Source organism: Mustelus asterias, chromosome 1, assembly GCF_964213995.1.
Source record: "Mustelus asterias chromosome 1, sMusAst1.hap1.1, whole genome shotgun sequence".
NCBI lineage: Eukaryota > Metazoa > Chordata > Chondrichthyes > Carcharhiniformes > Triakidae > Mustelus > Mustelus asterias.
Genome location: NC_135801.1, coordinates 165,433,312 through 165,455,896, shown reverse-complemented (window position 1 = coordinate 165,455,896; position 22,585 = coordinate 165,433,312). Strand labels below are relative to the sequence as shown.

Below are 22,585 nucleotides of genomic sequence, written 5' to 3'. Positions count from 1 at the left end.
CTAAGTGTGGCGGTGGGTGGCTAAATGGCAGGAACTCGCTCCAGATTCTGCACTTGGAACCTCATTAATTAGGCAAAGGAAGGATCCCCTCTCAATCACCTGGTGGGCCGGCTGCTGATTCATCCACCCACCTGGAGGGCTTGAAAGTCCCGGCACCATGTTTAAACACCAGTCTAGCAAACTCATATAACACTCTCCAGCTCACTTGCCTTCACCAGACTGCGCAGGATGTCAACAACCCAGAGGGAAAAGGCTAGCAGCCTCAGGAGGAAATCTGTTCCTTGATTCAATGTCCCTCCCTCTAAGCCCATCACCTGTGAGGTTCCCATGCCCCACTTGGACATGCACCCATTGCCTCTGGAATCTTCATACATCCCCTCCCATTTGACCCTCTTGTTTGTGAACTTTTCATGCATCCTGGGGCGGCATGGTGGCACAGTGGTTAGCACTGCTGCCTCATAGCACCAGGGACCGGGTTCAATTCCGGCCTCAGGTCACTGTCTGTGTGGAGTTTACACATTCTCCCCGTGCCTGCGTGGATTTCCTCCGGGTGCTCCGGTTTCCTCCCATAGTCCAAAGATGTGCAGGTTAGGTAGATTGGCCATGCTAAATTGACCTTAGTGTCAGGGGGATTAGCAGGGTAAATATGTGGGGTTACGGGAATAGGGCCTGGGTGGGATTGTGGTCGGTGCAGACTCGATGGGCCGAATGGTCTTCTTCTGCAATGTGGGAATTCTATGATCCTTGTTGGGGTCCAGCTTCCCTCTGCCTTCCATTGTTGATCTTCATCCATTTCCTTATCCTTCTGCCGGCCATCGTGAGCCCTCTCACATCACCCCACCCTTCTCCAGCCCTCTAACACTGTCCACCTCCACCCAGGCCTCACCTCGCACTCCACTCCGAATCAAACTTCAGACTTTTGTTGTAGTGACTGCTTGGGCCTCGCAGCACAGTGCTGTGCAGATAGACACTGGTGTGTGGGACCAGGGGGGAGGAGACCTCTGTACTCTCCTACCCCATGACAGTACTGATCCAACTCGGTGACACAGGAGGGTCCAGCATACTGCCATCTACGAAGACCAGCTCGGCATGGACACAGAAGAACCAGTTTGCCCCAGTAGAGTGGTGTACAGCACATCAGGAGCATTGCAGCACTATGGCAGAAAGGCTTTGTGTCCACCTTGGAGCCCATGCAAACTGAGGATGGCTTTGTGCACGTCACTCTTCAGCAATCGGGCTTTAGACTAACGTAATGTCACGCTGACGTGACACAGATTAGAAGGTGTGACAGGACATTGGTGGGCAGCTGTTTCAATGAGCGTTCATGAGATGCAAATGACTCTCATGGCACCAGCCAGCAGGAAGGCCAACCCATCATCTGGAGAATTGCAACCTGATTTTACAGTCCGGCGGGCTTCTGATTTTTTTTTAGCTCCCACTAGATTCTCTGCTTCCACCTGCCACCAAACCTGCTGAGGGTGGGTTAGGAGAATTCTTCCTCTTATTTTGAGATGTGCCTGGTACTGTTCCTGATATGTTCGCCTGAACTGCTCATTGAGCCAGGGCTGATTGGTGGCTTGAAAGCAATGGTCGAATGAGGAATATGGCAGGTTAATTATTATGGTGGAATACAATCCTGCTGCCTCGCTGTACCTCACTGATATCCAGGTTTAAGCTGCAAAATCTATCTCATTTAGCACAGTGGTTGTGCCACACCCCACAATGAAGGATATGAAAGGATGTGAAGGTGGGGGGGCAGGTGCATTTGCAACTGGTAGATTAATGAGGATGAGGTCAAATAAGTTTTTTCCCCTCTTGTTGACTCCCTCACCACCTGCCGCAGATCTAGCCTGGCATATGCGTCCTTCAGGACTATGCCACCTTTGCCAGTAGTGGTGCTACCAACTCATTGGCGATGGGCATTGAAGTCCCCCACCCAAGTACATTCTGTGCCCTTGTCACTCTCAGTGCTTCTTCTGATGGTGTTCAAATGGAGGAGCACTGAGGCGTAGCAGCTGATGACTATCAGCAGGAGGTTTCTTTATCCATGTTTGACCTGATGGCATGTGATTTCATGGGGTCCTGAATCAAATGTTGAGGACTCCCAGGTCAGCTTCTCCTGCTTATAGGTAAATACCATTGTGCCACCATCACTGGTGTGTGGAAGGGAACATTGGCCTTAAGGTCTAACTCTCCGAGTATGATTAGGTCAGGCTGTTGCTTGGCAAGTCTGTGAGACAGCTCTCTCAATTTCTGCACAAGTTCTCAAATTTTAGTAAGGAGGGCTTTGCAGGCTTGACAGGAGAGGGTGCTCTTTTGTTATTCTCGATGCCGAGGTTGATGCCAGGTGGACCATCCAATTTTATTATTTTTTGACTTTTCTTTGGCGGTTTGGTATAATAGATTGGCTTAATTCTTATTTAGAGAACCATAGAAAATTACAGCTCAGAAACAGGCCTTTTGGCTCTTGTTGTCTGTGCCGAACCATTTTTTGCCTAGTCCCACTGACCTGCACTTGGACCATATCCCTCCACACCCCTCTCATCCATGAACCCGTCCAAGTTTTTCTTAAATGTTAAAATGTTTACTACTTTATCCGGCAGCTCATTCCACACTCCCACCACTCTCTGCGTGAAGAAGCCCCCCCTAATATTCCCTTTAAACTTTTCTCCTTTCACCCTTAACCCATGTCCTCTGGTTTTTTTCTCCCCTAGCCTCAGTGGAAAAAGCCTGCTTGCATTCACTCTATCTATACCCATCAAAATCTTATACACCTCTGTCAAATCTCCCCTCATTCTTCTACGCACCAGGGAATAAAGTCCCAACCTATTCAATCTCTCTCTGTAACTCAGCTTCCCAAGTCCCGGCAACATCCTTGTGAACCTTCTCTGCACTCTTTCAACCTCATTTACATCCTTCCTGTAACTAGGTGACCAAAACTGTACACCGGGGCGGCACGGTAGCATAGTGGTTAGCACTGCTGCTTCACAGCTCCAGGGACCTGGGTTCGATTCCCGGCTCGGGTCACTGTCTGTGCGGAGTTTGCACATTCTCCCCGTGTCTGCGTGGGTTTCCTCCGGGTGCTCCGGTTTCCTTCCACAGTCCAAAGATGTGCGGGTTAGGTTGATTGGCCAAGCTAAATTGCCCCTTAGTGTCCCGGGATGCGTAGATTAGAGGGATTAGTGGGTAAATATGAGGGTTAGAGGGATTAGCAGGTAAATATGTAGGGATGCGGGGATAGGGCCTGGGTGGGATAGTTGTCGGTGCAGACTCGATGGGCCGAATGGCCTCTTTCTGCACTGTAGGGTTTCTATGGATGTTCTATGGATGTTACAATACTCTAAATCCGGCCTCACCAATATATAACCTTATATAACCTTACCATAACACTCCAACTTTTATACTCGATACTCCGATTTATAAGGGCCAATGTACCAAAGGCACTCTTTACGACCCTATCCACCTGTGACGTCACTTTTAGAGAATTCTGTACCTGTACTCCCAGATCCCTCTGTTCAACTGCACTCTTCAGAGTCCTACCATTTACCCTGTACGTTCTACTTTGGTTTGTCCTTCCAAAGTGCAATATCTCACACTTGTCTGCGTTAAATTCCATTTGCCAGATGGATTCTTACAACAATTGACAATGGTTTCTTAGTCAACATCAATTTTTTTTAAATTTAATTCAAATTTCATCAACTGCCGTGGTGAGATTCGAACCCGGGTCCCCACAGCATTACTCTGGGTCTCTGGATTACTAGTCCAGTGGCAATACCACTACACCATTGCCTCCCTTTCAAAGGTCAGTTAAGAGGAAATAACACTGCTGTAGTTCTGGAGTCACATGTCAGCCAGACCAGACAAGGACAGCACATTACATTACCTAAAAGAAATTAGTGAATCGGATGGGTTTTTCCAACAATCCACTAGTATTGTGGTGACCATTACTGGGACTGTCTTTTTATTCTCGATTTATAAATTAATTGAATTTAAATAATAAGGCGGCATACACTGCTGCGTCACAGCGCCAGTGACCCAGGTTCGATTCCCGGCTTGGGTCACTATCTGTGTGGAGTCTGCACGTTCTTCCCACGTCTGCGTGGGTTTCCTCCGGGTGCTCCCGTTTCCTCTGACAGTCCAAAAGCCATGCTGGTTAGGTGCACCTGAACAGACGTCGGAGTGTGGTGACTCGGGAATTTTCACAGTAACTTCATTGCAGTGTTAATGTTAGCTTTCTTGTGACACTAATAAATAAACTAATCTAAACTACTACCAGGCCTCTGGATTATTAGTCAGTAACATTATACTAGGCCACCATTTCAATAGCCAGTTGGCTTTCCAGGAGTTTAATCCTGGTACTCCCTACATTGAAATTCCCTATTCTCCAATATGTAATGAACACAAGACTTCTCTTGTAATTGTTCTCAGATAATCTCCAGTAATTACAAGTTACTAAAAGTGAACCAAGTTCATCAAATTGACTTAATTTGCATAGAGACATACATCATGTTCATTAGTGGCAGTATACGCCAGAGCAGGGAAGATCTATTGTTTTGGATAAGGGTTACTTAATCTTTTTAGCAAACCGTTTTAATCCGTAAATGTGTAGCACTGTTTCATGCATATCCCTTTAAGCATGTTTTTCTATAATTGTCAGGCATCAAGTACATTAATCATGTGAACCACTCAAACTGGAGTAATTAGTTATAAATATTTATAATCTATTTGCGTAACTGTTATAAATGGCTTGAATATCACCTTGACTGACCAAGCCTATGCTAAGTTGATGAGGGGCTTCTGATCGTGGCTGCTAGAAGCCTGTTGGATGTGCAGCAGAAACTGGCGGAAAATACATTGGTGATGCAAGGGATTTTGCACAGCTTGGCACAGGGTATGAAGGAGTCCGTGCACACCATGAATTCTACTACATCCCAGGAATTGGAGCGCAGGGCTTCATCCATGGAGGGAATGGAGACCATCCTGCAGAGCCAGAGCATTCCGATCCGTATGCAATCCAATCATCACTCTAACCATAGGCTCAGTGAAGCAGTGGCTGGGTGAGAGAGGGACAAGACACCTGGACCTCCCTCCAGGAGCCTCTCTCCCTCAGGGAGACATGGAAGTGCCTTTGCAGATCCAAATGGAGGAGAAGCATGTGCCAGCTGCCCTCACACTTACAGTTCTGGGCACCTCGAGGGTTGGCGGCATTTTCCTCATTGTCTTCACCGGTGACCCCAATAGCTCCAGTAGGCGAGGCTATCGGCATGCCCTTGCACCGCTGCAGGAAACCCCCAGTGGGCTGGAGCCCTCAGAGCCCCATCCCTCCAGAGAATGTCCATCATGGTCATCCAAGGCAAGGGAGCATCACAGTCAGCAGACTGCCCCAGGAAAGCACCTCGAGGTAGTGGTCGGAAGAGAACACTTAACATATTATGAGTACAAAGGTGGCATAGGTGATTTCTTTCATATAATTTGCACTTGTAAATATATGTGACATAATATATTCTCTGCAATTGTTAATTATCTGAGATTGGCTGTGGCCTGTCATAGTATCAGATGTAACAGTCATGGTCCCCCTCTCCCAATGGTTCTGACAGTGTAACAGGAGAGGGGATAGGGACATTGACAGTAATCCTAAATGACATGAGCTGCATTTATGTGTATTCTTTATTGAATGTTCATATGAATTCTTAACACGGTGATAATCACTCTGCAGTACATGGCTTTAAATGTAGGCATAGCTGGCCCTATCTTTGCACACTGGGGGACATTGGCCCACTTGACTGTCAATAGCTGTAAATAAGACAGGTGCCGTTTTAGGCAAGCACTATGAATGATGGTGCTTTGGGCATGCCATGTACCCCTAAGATATCCTTAGTACCAGCACTCTCTTGTGACAAAGCTCTGCTCCTCATACCGCTGTAATTTGCTTTTAACTCATTTTTTCTGTCTATCATCTTAATTGGTGCCCTCTGTTATTGGCCCTTCAGTCACTGGAAACAGCTCAGTTTTTAGCTTTCTGAACCTTCATGATTTTGAACACCCCTATTAAAATTCCCCTTATTGTTCTCCAAGGAAATCAACCCCGGCTTCTCCAGTCTATCCACATAGCTGTAATCTCGGAATCTGTAACATTGGAACTGTTCTGTAATGTTTCTGAAGCCTTCATGCCTATCCTAATATGTGGTGCCCTGAATTGGAACTGTAGTTGGGGCCAAACTTGGTTTTTTTATATAGATTTAGCATGACTTATTGGCATTTATACGCGATGGGTAGAATTTTCCCATCCTGCTCGCCACGGGAATCCTAGTGGGCGGGACACGGACCATGCAAAGGTCCACTGACCTTGGGCAGAATTTTAAGAACATAAGAACATAAGAAATAGGAGCAGGAGTAGGCCATCTAGCCCCTCGAGCCTGCCCCGCCATTCAATAAGATCATGGCTGATCTGACGTGGATCAGTACCACTTACCCGCCTGATCCCCATAATCCTTAATTCCCTTACTGATCAGGAATCCATCCATCCGCGCTTTAAACATATTCAGCGAGGTGGCCTCCACCACCTCAGTGGGCAGAGAATTCCAGAGATTCACCACCCTCTGGGAGAAGAAGTTCCTCCTCAATTCTGTCTTAAACCGACCCCCCTTTATTTTGAGGCTGTGTCCTCTAGTTTTAACTTCCTTACTAAGTGGAAAGAATCTCTCCGCCTCCACCCTATCCAGCCCCCGCATTATCTTATAAGTCTCCATAAGATCCCCCCTCATCCTTCTAAACTCCAACGAGTACAAACCCAATCTCCTCAGCCTCTCCTCATAATCCAAACCCCTCATCTCCGGTATCAACCTGGTGAACCTTCTCTGCACTCCCTCCAATGCCAATATATCCTTCCTCATATAAGGGGACCAATACTGCACACAGTATTCCAGCTGCGGCCTCACCAATGCCCTGTACAGGTGCATCAAGACATCCCTGCTTTTATATTCTATCCCCCTCGCAATATAGGCCAACATCCCATTTGCCTTCTTGATCACCTGTTGTACCTGCAGACTGGGCTTTTGCGTCTCATGCACAAGGACCCCCAGGTCCCTTTGCACGGTAGCATGTTTTAATTTGTTTCCATTGAGATAGTAATCCCATTTGTTATTATTTCCTCCAAAGTGTATAACCTCGCATTTCTCAACGTTATACTCCATTTGCCATATTCTCGCCCACTCACTCAGCCTGTCCAAATCTCTCTGCAGATCTTCTCCGTCCTCCACACGATTCACTTTTCCACTTATCTTTGTGTCGTCTGCAAACTTCGTTACCCTACACTCCGTCCCCTCCTCCAGATCATCTATATAAATGGTAAACAGTTGCGGCCCGAGTACCGATCCCTGCGGCACGCCACTAGTTACCTTCCTCCAACCGGAAAAACACCCATTTATTCCGACTCTTTGCTTCCTGTCGGATAGCCAGTCCCCAATCCACTTTAACACACTACCCCCAACTCCGTGTGCCCTAATCTTCTTCAGCAGCCTTTTATGGGGCACCTTATCAAACGCCTTTTGGAAATCCAAAAACACCGCATCCACCGGTTCTCCTCCATCAACCGCCCTAGTCACATCTTCATAAAAATCCAACATGTTCGTCAAGCACGACTTTCCCCTCATGAATCCATGCTGCGTCTGATTGATCGAACCATTTCTATCCAGATGCCCTGCTACCTCCTCTTTAATAATGGATTCCAGCATTTTCCCTACTACAGACGTTAAGCTGACCGGCCTATAGTTACCCGCCTTTTGTCTCCTTCCTTTTTTAAACAGCGGCGTAACATTAGCCGTTTTCCAATCAACCGGCACTACCCCAGAATGCAACGAGTTTTGATAAATAATCACTAACGCATCCACTATTACCTCTGACATTTCTTTCAATACCCTGGGATGCATTCCATCCGGACCCGGGGACTTGTCCACCTTCAGTCCCATTAGTCTACCCAGCACTGCCTCTCTGGTAACATTAATCGTATTAAGTATTTCTCCTGCTGCCAACCCTCTATCGTTAATATTTGGCAAACTATTTGTGTCCTCCACCGTGAAGACCGACACAAAAAACTTATTTAAAGACTCAGCCATATCCTCATTTCCCACTATTAACTCCCCCCTCGCGTCCTCCAAGGGTCCAACATTCACTCTAGCCACTCTATTCCTTTTTATATATTTATAAAAACTTTTACTATCATTTTTTATATTAATTGCTAGCCTAGCTTCATAGTCTATCCTTCCTTTCTTTATCGCTTTCTTAGTCTCTCTTTGTTGTTTCTTAAATTTTTCCCAATCACTTGTTTCTCCACTATTTTTGGCCACTCTGTACGCAGCTGTTTTTATTTTAATACTCTCCTTTATTTCCTTCGTTATCCACGGCTGGTTCTCCCTTTTCTTACAATCCTTGTTTTTTGCTGGAATATATTTTTGCTGAGAACTGAAAAGGATCTCCTTAAAAATCCTCCACTGTTCCTCAACTATCCTACCTGCCAGCCTGCTCTCCCAGTCTACCTTAGCCAATTCATCCCTCATCCTATCATATTTCCCTCTGTTCAAACAGAGGACACTGGTTTGGGACCAAACTTTCTCCTCTTCCATCTGAATCAGAAATTCGACCATATTGTGGTCACTAGACCCATTTTTTTCCAGCATTGGGGTAAGCGCGGACAGATTATCCTGCCCTATGTCTCTATTTATAAAGTCCTGGAACCCATGTTTTATAAATTACTTTGTTAAGTTTACTTATTAGTGTCACAAGTAGGCTTACATTAACACATTATGGGGAGACGATGGCCCAGTGGTATTATCGTTAGATTGTTAATCCAGACACTCTGCTCACGTTCTGGGGCCCTGGGTTCAACTCCCACCACGGCAGATGGTGGAATTTGAATTCAATAAACTATATCTGGAATTAAGAATCTACTGATGATCATGAAGCCATTATCAATTGCTGGAAAAAAACCCATCTGGTTCACTCATGTCCTTTAGGGAAGGAAATCTGCTGTCCTTACCTAGTCTGGCCTACATATGACTCCAGAGCCACAACAACGTGGTTGACTTTCAACTGCCCTCGGACAACTAGGGATGAGCAATAAATGTTGGCCAGCCGGCAACGCCCATGTCCCACGAAAGAGTAAAAGAAAAACTGCAATGAAGTTGCTGTGAAAATCCTTTACTTGTCATTCTCTAGCACCTGTTCGGGTACACTTGAGGGAGAATTTAGCATGGCCAATGCACCTAACCAGCATGTCTTTCAGACTGTGGGAGGAAACCAGAGCTCACAGAGGAAACCCACACAGACACAAGGAGAACTTGCAGACAGGTCACAGTGACCTGAGCCAGGAATCGAACCCGGGTCCCTGTCACTGTGAGGCAGCAGTGCCAACCACCGTGCCGCCCTCTCCTGCAGTTCAAAGTTTGTGCATAAATACCTCCAGATCTCTCCAATTTCAAACCAGTAAAGGTAGTCTAAAGTGCCTGTAAAATGAACACATTAAAGACTTTGCAGCACTACTTGAAGTAGTACAACCTGGGGATGCCCTGGTTACTGACTACCTACCCCTAAAACAACACCGCTGATATTAATGGGGCCTTGCTGTGTACAAACTGTCTGGTGTATTGCATACAGTAATGATTTGGAGTTGCCGGCGTTGGACTAGGGCAGGCATAGTAAGTAGTCTCACAACACCAGGTTAAAGTCCAACAGGTTTACTTGGTAGCACGAGCTCTTAGAACGCCGCTCCTTCATCAGGTGAAGGAGCAGTGCTCCGAAAGCTCGTGCTACCAAATAAACCTGTTGGACTTTAACCTGGTGTTGTGAGACTACTTACTGTGCAAACAATAATAATAGCACCTCAAAAGTACTGCAAAGCACTTGGGATAATCACCAGGTTATGCAACAAATGCTATTTTTCTTTACTTTATTCAGTAAAGACAACCAAGACAAAGTTGGTAGCGCCTCATGAATCATTAGCAGACTATAAATATCATCCCACACTAACATTTTGATTTCTAATTCCAGTATGATTGCGGGAACTTTCCCAGGACAGAGGTTTTGCTGAGTTTAAATTCAATTATCAAGTGGAAAGTGATTTTGCATCTTTTTGCATTAGCATAACAAGAGTTGGACAAGCTAACTTACTTAGGTTCAGTTCTTTGAAATCAGGTCGATTGGCTGACGCACACAGCTGGTAGAAAATGTGGTAGTTCCGTTCATCTTCGGCCTAATGATGGAGACAAAAAACACAAATGGTTTCTGTTAGTGCGATTCTCCCTTCTTAAAATCTTTCTCTTCTCCCATTCCCATGCTTCGTAGGGGAGATCTGCGACCCATTTCTAGGATGACAACAATGCTACACAAACAAGATTAGAATTATCCAGGTTAACTTTTCCCTCCAACGATCTTCGTTCTTGTATACAAAGAGGTATTTGAACCAATCTCTGCAGAGCCATACCTGTGATCAAAACTCAGTTGAGCTGTGCCTGTCACTCGAGGAGAGGTGTTGGGGCTTCATTGCACTTTGCAACAAGGCTGCAATGGATTTGCTATTCCTTATATTAAAGCATCGCTTTTCAAAAATGAATTGCTCTTGAATTTGGGGATTGTTAGAACTCAAACCATTTGACAGTAGTTTTAAAATCATAAAATTAATTCCAGTAGATAATTTTCAATTGTCTAATATTTGTGGTGGTATCAAGTAAAACAAGACTGTAAAGTAACTGTAAAATTTAATTCATTCGATATCAAGTGCTTTGGGTGTTCGGAACAGGAATTAAAAATGCTACTTAATCAGGTTGAGTGGGGACATGCATTTGGCATCCTTCCTTCTTCCAATCTCTGCAGTGTGCCCTTCAGTTAGCTGAGAGTGGACTGTTGGTAGAAACTATTTTGTGCTCTGTCAGCAGTCACTAGAAAGTTAAACATTTGAGCCCAATGACTCACCTCCACTTCTTTCTCTGGCTCTGTGTCCTCCTTCTTTGCCTACGTAACAACAAAAGAAATAGGAATAGGAGGCGGCCGTTCGGCCCCTTGAGTCTTCTCTGCCATTCAATACAATCAAGGCTGATCTCCTACCTCAAGTCTATTTTCACACCTACTCTCCCACACTCCTTGATTCTTTCAATGAACAAAAATCTGACTACCTCACCTCTTCAATGTTCGAGCATGGGTAGAGAATTCCAAAGATTCACAACGCTTTGAATGAAGAAATTCCTGTTCGTCTCAGTTCTAAGATATCAGTCCCTTACCCTCAAACTGTGCCCCTGTGTTCAAGATACCCCAACCAGGGGAAAGCAACCTCTCAGAGTCTACCGTCCAAAATCTCTTCTGAATCTTGTATGTAACAATGAGATTTAAATCTTCTAAACTCCAGAGTGTATAGGTCCAATTTACTCAGCCTCACATTATAGGACAACCCTTATATCCCAGAAATCAATTGAATGAACCTTCACTGTACGGCATCCAGAGCAAGTGCATCCTTCCTTAGATGTGGAGACCAAAACTGCACATGGTACACCAATTTCCATTTCAACCTAATGATCTAGTTCAATCTGAAAATTCACTAATGACGGATTCTGGACATGTACCCACACTTTACCGCTTTGTGGCACAGCATCATCCCACTGTAGTTAGGCAGCTTGAAAAGAAAGACATTTTTCCAATATCAATAGAAGTTAATTGGTACCAGCAATTCTCAATCATATAAGCAGAGTCACCCATTAATCAGTAATTTCTTTTGTAAATAGGACCGCAATTTTTTCAGACCAATAATTATACTTGTTAAATTAAAACACTTCAGGCAAGCTACATGGAATGATAATAGTACACTAATTGGTAGTGCAGATGATGAATGCCTACCAAACTGTTGCTAGACAGATTAATAATTATAGTCATCATTCCAAATGGTCAAATGCTCTAACAAAAGGGTAATATGCTGCTTCACCATTAGGTGGAAAAGTGTCAGTTTCATACTATTGGAAATAAATCTCCTATGATGTACAGCAAGAGCAAAATGACTATTGTTGCTATTTTCTTGGGTATTTGCACTCTCATTGCCTACTGTGGCAAAGCCCCATTTCAGTTAGGTTCTTCTTCAATACACAGAGGCAAGAGAAAGCAGACAAAGATGCAGGGCAAAAAAAAGACAAAAAAATAGTAGGGGGAAACTAACATGAGTGACACTAGCATACTTTATCAAATGTGAAACTTTGGGATTATACACCATTTAGCCAATGAGAATTTCAAGTAGTTTATATATGAATTTACGTGAAGCTAAATTGGGTCTTTGGGAATGTGGATTATAATTCAGCACATTATTAATATGGTTTTGTGCATTCTCGTATATCACAGTAGGTTGATGCAATAATAATCATCATCATATCCCAGGGAGTAAATTGTCTGTATTATACTTGAGCAGTTTCAATTAGGTTAGCAAAGTCCATTCTCCGAAAAGCGGTAGCCAGGTGACTTGGAGATCAGCTGATCACTCCCTGACCTAGAGCTAGGGAAGAGTCAGCAGTCGTGTTTCTATCCTTCTATCTATCTATAAAAATTAGAGGAAAAGTCAGGTCCAACAGTCGTTCCATTCCCTCTCATTATAAACAGATTGATTTGTTATAAGTTGATTTGTTATGATGTGGGTGACCAATAAATTCTACTGCAAATATCTGTACTAACCTGGAAGACCACTCTGGACTTTTCTAATAGATACGTTCGCATATTGGCACCAATTATATAATATTGTCGGTCAAAACCAATTTGGATGTATTTCCCAAAGCGACTGCTGTTATCGTTCCTTGTTGTTTTAGCATTACCGATGGCCTGTTTAGAAACAAAGAAAATGTAGAATTATTGTAATCCGGTAATGATGTCCCAACCTAACCATGGTAATAAACTCAGCATTCTAGAGAATTAACTGCAATCCCACAAGTGCACAGTCCAAAGATGTGCGGGTTAGGTGGATTGGCCATGCTAAATTGCCCCCGAGTGTCAGGGGGAATAACTAGGGGAAATGCATGGGGTTATAGGGATAGGGTTTGGGTGGGATTGTGGTTGGTGCAGACTTGATGGGCCGAATGGCCTCCTTCTGCACTGGAGGGATTCTATGAAGTGCAGTGGAACTGCAGGTCAGTGCTGCAGACCAACGCACGTCAGAAGAGCAACAATTTATATCTACATAGCACCTTTAATGTAATTAAATGTCCCTAAGACTCTTCACAGGAGCATTATAAAAACAAAGCACCACACAAAGGGAGATAGTAGGTCTGATGACCCAAAGCTGCATCAAAGAGGTAGATTTTCTAAAAGAGGAAAGTGAGGTAGAAAGGCAGAGAGATGTAGAGAGGGAATTCAAGAGCTTGGAGCCTAAGAAACTGGGGACTTGGCCACCAATGGTAGAGCAATGATGACTAGGAATGCACAGAGACAGAATTAGAGGAGGACTGATATTTCAGAGCATTGTACGGTTGGAGGTGATTACAGAGACAGAGAGAGGCAGGCCCAAGAAAGGATTTGAAAACCTGGATGAAAATATTAAAATTAAGCTACTGAATGAATGGAATCCAATGTGGGTCTGTGAACACAGGGATGATAAGGGAATGGGACTTGGTGTGAGTTAAGATGTGGGCAGCATAATTTTAATGACAAGTTTAAGGAGGTTAGAATGTGGGAATTCAGCCAGGAGTGCAATGGAATAGCCGAGTCTAGATGTAACAATGGCATGGATGAGGGTTTCAGCAGGCAAAGTCAAGCAATGTTACAGAGGTGGAAACATATCATCTGAAAGATGGCATGAACATGAGACCAGAAGATCATTTCAGGATCAAATTTGACACTAATTGTTAATCGTACTTTAAATGTACACTGAGGTTAAAGATATACAGGTAGAGTTACTGATTGATTATGTACCTTGAGCACATAGAAAGAGAAACATCTGGGAGACGGGAGGAGACAAATATTCACAATTCTGTAAATAAATTTAGTGTTAAATAAAAGATTGGTGTCTAGTTCCTACTTCACCATCTGCGAACAACTGACTGTTGTCAGGGAGAGGGATGGAATCACTAGTTAGGGAATGGAGTTTGGAGCGCAGATTGAAACAATAGCTTCAGTCCTTCTATTGCTTAACTGGAGGGAATGCCGGATAAGCAATCTGATAATTTAGACACAGCAGGGGAATTGAGGGAAGTGGTGGTAATGTAGAGTTGGGCATTGTCGAGAGTTTATGCGAAAACTAATGCTCTGCCTTCAGATGTTGTTGTTGTTGCCAAGGGACGGTATGTACATCAGAATTAGGAAGGAGCCAAGGATTGATCTTTGGGGACATCAGAGATAACATTGCTGGAACAGGAAGATATTGCAAGTGATTCTCTAGCTATCATTAGATAGATAAGAATGGAACCATGTGAGGGCAGTCCCACACAGCTGGATGACAGTGGAGAGGTATTGGAGGAGGATCATATGGTCACAAGTGTCAAAGGCTGAAGACAGGCCAAGGAGGGAAGGTTTACCTTTGAGACAATCAGATTTGTGACATTGATAGGAACTATTTCAGTACTATGGCAGGGTGGAAACCTGACTAGAGGGATTCAAACAGTCCCAGCAAAGATGGAAATAGATTTGGGAGGTGACAATACATTCAAGGACTTTGGAGAGTAAAGGGAGGTTAGGGTTTGCATAGTAGTTTATAAACAAGTCAAGTATTGGAGCAGACTCCAGGGTGCTTACATATTTATCTTTGATTCGTTCATGATAACAGTAACTACATTTTAAAAGTACTTCATTAGTTGCAAAGCACTTTGGGACATCTGGTGATCATGAAAGGTATAATATAAATGTAAATCGTTCTTTGATTGTTTGCCTTACTTGGCAGTTCCAATGCCTTAGCATATGGTGTCTACTGCATGTTTCCCTGCAGACCTTCATTACGTTTCTGATCAGGTATTGAAGATTTGATCGCAGTTGGGTTCTTTTGACTTTAATAAGTTGGCTTTAAGATGCATCTCAGATTATACTTAACAGCAGGTTAACTGGCTGATACTTCTCCTGAATAATCAATAATCCGATTTCTGTTCTTTTCCATTTCACCAATAGGCAACAAAAATGATGCACATTCTTCATTTTCCTTATTAAAGTGCATTTATTCAGTATGTATAACTATAAATCAACTTGAACAGATATAGAACCACAGATATCTTCGAAGGTAAGCTTTAATCATTTTAAACTTGTTCTCCCCCCACCCCCCCCCCCCGAAAAGTAGAAAAACAAAACATGGAGAGACAGAGAGAAAGAAGCAAGGGCTGACACAGGATAGCACTTGGGCCAGATTGTGTGTACAGAGGCAAGGAGGTTGGGTTGTCAGGAAAATAACCAGGGAGAATGTCTCAGGAAGTCTCCCCTACATTCTTTCCCATGGGCAGGCGCCCACACTATAGAGGCAGGCAGGCAATTTACATGATTAAGGCCACAAGGCCCCAATTAGAGGACATTTTGCCAGTCGCAAAGTGGCTCCATGCAGGATAGGAAAGCTGATAGCTTAATGGAAATGACCTCCCTGTAGCAATCTGGGGGCAGTTCAGAACCATTGCTTCCATCTCCCACAGGGGCTGAGGAGGCCACCTCTGCATCCCCAGTGTGCCACCCAGAGGGATTTCCCTTCCAATCTGAGCAGCCTAATGACTTCCCTGCCCTGATGATATATTTAATTTTACCCCTCTATATCGTGGTTCCCTCATAATCCCAGATCTGCCTCAGCAGTGCTGATCACTGAGGCTTCAGAGCTGCCAGCCCCTGATTGGGAGTTCAGGAGCAGAGACACCAGGGGTATAAGTGCACAAATCATTTAAGGTAGCAGGACAGATTGAGAGCACTGCAAATCCGGAATTACACTGTGCTTCCCACCTCTCTTCTCTTATCTATGGTCATCCCTCCGAGTGTATCTTTCCTTGTTTTGGAATCCTTTTCAATTTCCAAAGTACTTTGGAATTTTTATTTAAAAGATTAAAAGTTCCATAAAAATGCATGCTTTTGTTGTTCTTCCAACAATGATCTCAACTCTTTCCAAATAATTCCCGCCATTTGCTAAATCGGCAATTAGAAAAACAAGAAAGGTGTGAAGCATAGAGTTACTGCACCAACCAATCACATTGCAATTTGGTTACCTGGTCTTCCAACATGGACAGGAACAACTATAAAACATTCTTGACCCAGTTCAAACTGCTGCCATCAAGTGGAATGTGTTGGGCTAGCGAAGCAGAATATGACCGTGCAACTCCTATGTGTGATGGGTGACCACTTTCATGCCTCCCATATTACAGAGGTACCAAGGCAGTTCACCATAAGGAAAGAAGAACAAATCAAAAGGACAAATAACCCAGGGACCACTCTTTCACATCTTCTAGTTCTACCTCTAAATGGAACTGGGAGAGGCCCATGTGCAAGCTGTCAATCTGCTTTTGTGTCTATGGATGGTGCACGATGGCTGGGATGTAGGAAAGGAAAGAAATTACTTGCCAATAAATAACCTCACAGTAACTGTGGGGGGTTTACCTTTCCTGATATTGCTGTTGAGAAAGTAGTTCACTTACCTCCATAATCGGACTTGAGGCCAGTACTTTCTCTTCAACATTTGCTTCATTGGCTGACCCACCAACAGTAGCGAAATAACGCATGGCATACTTAGCAGACACTGTCTTTCCAGCTCCAGACTCCCCACTTACAATAATGGATTGGTTCTTTTCATCTCTGACAAAGAGGGAAAAAAAAATCATACACAACTTAATTCGTCCCTCTCCACCGTAATCTTCTCTATCCCTATTTTATCACAACTGCAGTCATTATTCCTTTTAACTTTGCTCTCTTGTTCCCTTTAAGCACTAGGCTCTGCCACTGGACATATTCTTTTTTCCCCTCACTGCATTTAGAAACTCAGAATCATTCACAAAGCATCCAATTATCCCTTTGAAGCCTCTACTCTCCTACTGATGATTTGAAGTACATGGTCAATCTCATTTCCACCAGTGGAAACCTACATTTTAGTGCATCCTGTGATGTGCATTTAGGATAACCATCTCATATTGTAGCTTGTTAAGTGTCAATTCAATTATATCACATCATAGCGCGAGTACATACCCAGTCCTATATCTGAAAATTAGTAGGTGTCAAACTCTACGCAGAGCCTGGAACCAATTGTAGATGTAGGGCAGTGGCATGCAAGTCAGTTTTGTCTCATTTGCGTACATCAGGAATAAACGGGCACAAAATTTCCATAGATCTCTTCTGACCTCCAACTGTAATTTCGCTTGGAAAGTCAGCAGAAACCCAACAGAAAGAATACTTCTTTGCTAGTTATGAGAAAAGATTATATTATTGACATGGAGAGATGTGGTACAGAGGGATCTGGGTGACCTGGTGCACGTTCCACCAAAAGTTGGTTTGCAGGTACAGCAAGTGTTTTTTTTTTAATTCATTTGTGGGACATGGGTATTACTGACTGTCCAGCATTTATTACCCATCTCTAGTTGTCCGAGAGCAGTTGAGAGAGTCAATCACATTGCTGTGGCTCTGAAGTCACATTAGGCCAGACCAGGTAAGGACGGCAGATTTCCTTCCCTAAAGGACATTAGTGAACCAGATGGGTCTTTCCAACAATCAACAATGGTTTCACAGTATTCAGTAGATTCTTAATTCCAAATTTTTTTTTTATTGAATTCAAATTCCACAATCTGCCATGGTGGGATTCGAACCCGGGTCCCCAGAATATTAACTGAGTTTCCGGATTAATAGTCTCGTGATAATAACATTAGGCCATCGCCTCCCCTCTAGGATGGCAAATGGAATGTTTGATTTATTGCAAGGGCAATAGAATATAAAAGCAGGGAAGTTTTGCTGCAGTTGCACATGGCATTGGTGAGACCACAAGTGGAGTACTCTGTACAGTTTTGGTCTCCTTACTTAAGAAATTATATAATTGCATTAGAAATAGTGCAAGAAAGACTGGGATGAAGGGGATCTAATGAGGAAAGGTTGGACAGGTTTGGCCTGTGTCTATTAGAGTTCAGAACAAGAGAGGTGATCTTATTGAAACATATGAATTATTGACAAAGTGGGTGTTGAGAGACTGTTTCTCCTTATGAAAGACTAGGGGACAAACTTTAAAAATAAGGGGTCTCCCATTTAAGATGGAAAGGAGAAGAAACATTTTCTCTCAGGGGATCGTTAGTCAGTGGAATTCCCCTTCCCCAAGAGCAATAGAGGTAGATTAATTGAATATTTTTCAGGCTGAGTTGGATTAGATAGATTCTTGATTAACTAGGGAGTCAAAGGGTATAGGGGGGTAGTTAGAAAGTAGAGTTGAGGCCACAATCAGATGAGCAATAATCTTATCAGATGGCAGAGCATGTCTGAGGGATGAACCAGTCTACTTCTACTCCTAATTTGAACGCGTCCAAAGTTACTTCAGCAAGGTTACGGTGGGAGATAGGGAACAGCCCCATTGAAATTTCTGATGAAAACCAAATCAATCCCTAGCTGTATTTGAACCAAAACACGTAATCCAAAAATTAACCAAATAGTCATTTGGTCCTTTTCATGAATTGTTAATCAATACAGGGGCATTATTCAGACAAGACCACCCCCATCCCCAGGAACAGCAAGACAGCTAAAGTCATTTTTCTCCAAAAAAAACGTGTTCTCGATTATCTTTTACGATTATGCCCTGTTTACCAGCACAGAGTTCAGTCCCTATGGGGCTGTTTGTGTAGGCAAACAATCTTGAAGATGCACGGGAAAACAACACAAAAGTGTTCCTGTAAAATGCATAATTGGACTGATAATTAACATCACCTAGTCACTACTGCTGGATTTACCCCAAGTTTTCCCAAATCATTCAACATTGACGGTCCAGGCACTGTCTGATGTTGAACTGCTTTTCTATAGGAAGTACATTCGACTAAATTGTCACATTATCCTAAAACTGTGCAAGTACAAATCCAGTAACCGCCCCCCCCATCCCCAATTTTTTATATTAAGGATTCACATGTATTGATATCTGAGGCAATTGTATAACTAGATGGATGTTCACACATGTTTTACAAGAGTGTAATTTCTCATACACAAGAGTCATTTGTGCTTTGAGTCAGAAGGCCAAAGCATTTTGGTAGAACTAACGTAGGGGGGAGCTATACGATAAATGGCAGAACCATAAAGGGTGTAGATACGCAGAGGGACCTGGGTGTGCAAGTCCACAGATCCTTGAAGGTGACGTCACAGGTGGAGAAGGTAGTGAAGAAGGCATATGGCATGCTTGCCTTTATAGGACGGGGCATAGAATATAAAAGTTGGGGTCTGATGTTGCAGTTGCATAGAACGTTGGTTCGGCCGCATTTGGAATACTGTGTCCAGTTCTGGTCGCCACACTACCAGAAGGACGTGGAGGCTTTAGAGAGAGTGCAGAGGAGGTTTACCAGGATGTTGCCTGGTATGGAAGGGCTTAGTTATGAGGAGAGATTGGGTAAACTGGGGTTGTTCTCACTGGAAAGACGGAGGATGAGGGGTGACCTAATAGAGGTGTATAAAATTATGAAAGGCATAGATAGGGTGAATGGTGGGAAGCTTTTTCCCAGGTCGGTGGTGACGTTCATGAGGGGTCACAAGTTCAAGGTGAGGGGGGGGGAGGTTTAACACGGATATCAGAAGGACGTATTTTACGCAGAGGGTGGTGGGGGCCTGGAATGCGCTGCCGGGCAAGGTGGTGGAGGCGGACACGCTGGGAACGTTTAAGACTTATCTAGATAGCCACATGAACGGAGTGGGAATGGAGGGATACAAAAGAATGGTCTAGTTTGGACCAGGGAGCAGCGTGGGCTTGGAGGGCCGAAGGGCCTGTTCCTGTGCTGTATTGTTCTTTGTTCACTTTAAAGCTAAGTTGAAATTTCATTGTAATACTAGGTGCAAAAGATTCCATGGCACAATTCAAACAAGTCATAGAAATCATAGAAACCCTACAGTGCGGAAGGAGGCCATTCGGCCCATCGAGTCTGCACCGACCACAATCCCACCCAAGCCCTACCCCCACATATTTACTTGCTAATCCCTCTAACCTACGCGTCTCAGGACTCTAAGGGGCAATTTTTAACCTGGCCAATCAACCTAACCCGTACATCTTTGGACTGTGGGAGGAAACCGGAGCACCCGGAGGAAACCCACGCAGACACGAGGAGAATGTGCAAACTCCACACAGACAGTGACCCGAGCCGGGAATCGAACCCGGGACCCTGGAGCTGTGAAGCAGCAGTGCTAACCACTGTGCTACCGTGCCGCCCAAGCAGATCTCTCTGTTGACCCAGTCTCCTGCCTAACGTTTATTGCTTAAGCAACGCCACTAAAAATAGACTAATTGGTCATGTGTCTCATTGCTGTACACAAATTGGTCAGCATAATTACCTGCAGATGAACAGTGAGTACGTTTCAAATAATTCATTAGATGCAAAGTGCTTTGGGACATCATGAAAGGATCTACACAATCTACAAGGCACAAGTCAGGAGTGCAATGGAATATTCTCCAATTCCCTGGACGAGTGCAACTCCGAAATCCAGGAGCTGGAGATCATCCGAGACAAAGCAGCCCGCTTGAGTGCCATCCACAAACATTCACCCCACCCAACGCACAGTGGCAGAGAGTATCATCTGCAAGATGCACTGCAGAAACTCACCAAGCTTCCTCAGGCAAAATCTTCCAAACTCACAACCATCTAGGAGGACAATAGTCGCAGATGCATGGGAATGCCACCACCTGGAAGTTGCCCTCCAAGTCACTCACCGTCCTGACTTGGAAACATAGCCACAGTGGAGGAACAGCGATGAGTGAAATTCCTGGAACTCTCAAGAGAAATCTTTGTATCCTCACTGGCTACAGGGGAGATCCTGGAGAGAAATCTTTGTATCCTCACTGGCTGCAGGGAAGGTCCCAGAGGATTGGAGAATAGCCAATGTTTGTTTAAGAAGGGTAGCAAGAATAATCCAGGTAATGACAGGCTGGTGAACCTTACTTCAGTGGTAGGGAAAGTATTTGAGAGGATTCTTCGAGACAGGATTTATTCCCACTTGGAAATAAGTGGACGTATTAGTGAGAGGGAACATGGTTTTAGAACATAGAACATAGAACATAGAACATTACAGCGCAGAACAGGCCCTTCGGCCCACGATGTTGCACCGACCAGTTAAAAAAAAAACTGTGACCCTCCAACCTAAACCAATTTCTTTTCGTCCATGAACCTATCTACGGATCTCTTAAACGCCCCCAAACTAGGCGCATTTACAACTGATGCTGGCAGGGCATTCCAATCCCTCACCACCCTCTGGGTAAAGAACCTACCCCTGACATCGGTTCTATAACTACCCCCCCTCAATTTAAAGCCATGCCCCCTCGTGCTGGATTTCTCCATCAGAGGAAAAAGGCCATCACTATCCACCCTATCTAAACCTCTAATCATCTTATATGTTTCAATAAGATCCCCTCTTAGCCGCCGCCTTTCCAGCGAAAACAATCCCAAATCCCTCAGCCTCTCCTCATAGGATCTCCCCTCCATACCAGGCAACATCCTGGTAAACCTCCTCTGCACCCTCTCCAAAGCCTCCACATCCTTCCTGTAATGTGGGGACCAGAACTGCACACAGTACTCCAAGTGCGGCCGCACCAGAGTTGTGTACAGTTGCAACATAACGCTACGACTCCTAAATTCAATCCCCCTACCAATAAACGCCAAGACACCATATGCCTTCTTAACAACCTTATCTACTTGATTCCCAACTTTCAGGGATCTATGCACACATACACCTAGATCCCTCTGCTCCTCCACACTATTCAAAGTCCTCCCGTTAGCCCTATACTCAACACATCTGTTATTCCTACCAAAGTGAATTACCTCACACTTCTCCGCATTAAACTCCATCCGCCACCTCTCGGCCCAACTTTGCAACCTGTCTAAGTCTTCCTGCAAACTACGACACCCTTCCTCACTGTCTACCACACCACCGACTTTGGTGTCATCAGCAAATTTGCTAATCCACCCAACTATACCCTCATCCAGATCATTAATAAATATTACAAACAGCAGTGGCCCCAAAACAGATCCCTGAGGTACACCACTTGTAACCGCACTCCATGATGAATATTTACTATCAACCACCACCCTCTGTTTCCTATCCGCTAGCCAATTCCTGATCCAATTTCCTAGATCACCCCCAATCCCATACATCTGCATTTTCTGCAGAAGCCTACCATGGTGAACCTTATCAAACGCCTTACTAAAATCCATATATACCACGTCCACTGCCTTGCCCCCATCCACCTCCTTGGTCACTTTCTCAAAAAACTCAATAAGGTTAGTAAGGCACGACCTACCTGCCACAAAACCATGCTGACTATCACCTATCAATTCATTACTCTCCAAATAACTATAAATCCTATCCCTTATAATTTTTTCCAACATCTTGCCGACAACAGAAGTGAGACTCACCGGTCTATAATTCCCGGGGAAGTCTCTGTTCCCCTTCTTAAACAATG

At 44.2% G+C, this 22,585-nt stretch overlaps 1 protein-coding gene across 1 annotated transcript in view; it reads right to left on the bottom strand.

The window, feature by feature from the left end:
* The window catches only part of myo5b (myosin VB), a 298,879-nt gene that overhangs the window by 133,313 nt on the left and 142,981 nt on the right, over positions 1-22,585 (bottom strand). Inside the window, exons 5-7 of the mRNA XM_078222329.1 lie at positions 16,608-16,764; positions 12,700-12,843; positions 10,165-10,246 (exon numbers count right to left, since the gene is read on the bottom strand). Of these exons, the coding sequence (XP_078078455.1) occupies positions 10,165-10,246; positions 12,700-12,843; positions 16,608-16,764 (383 nt within the window). The remainder of the gene's footprint in view (positions 1-10,164; positions 10,247-12,699; positions 12,844-16,607; positions 16,765-22,585) is intronic.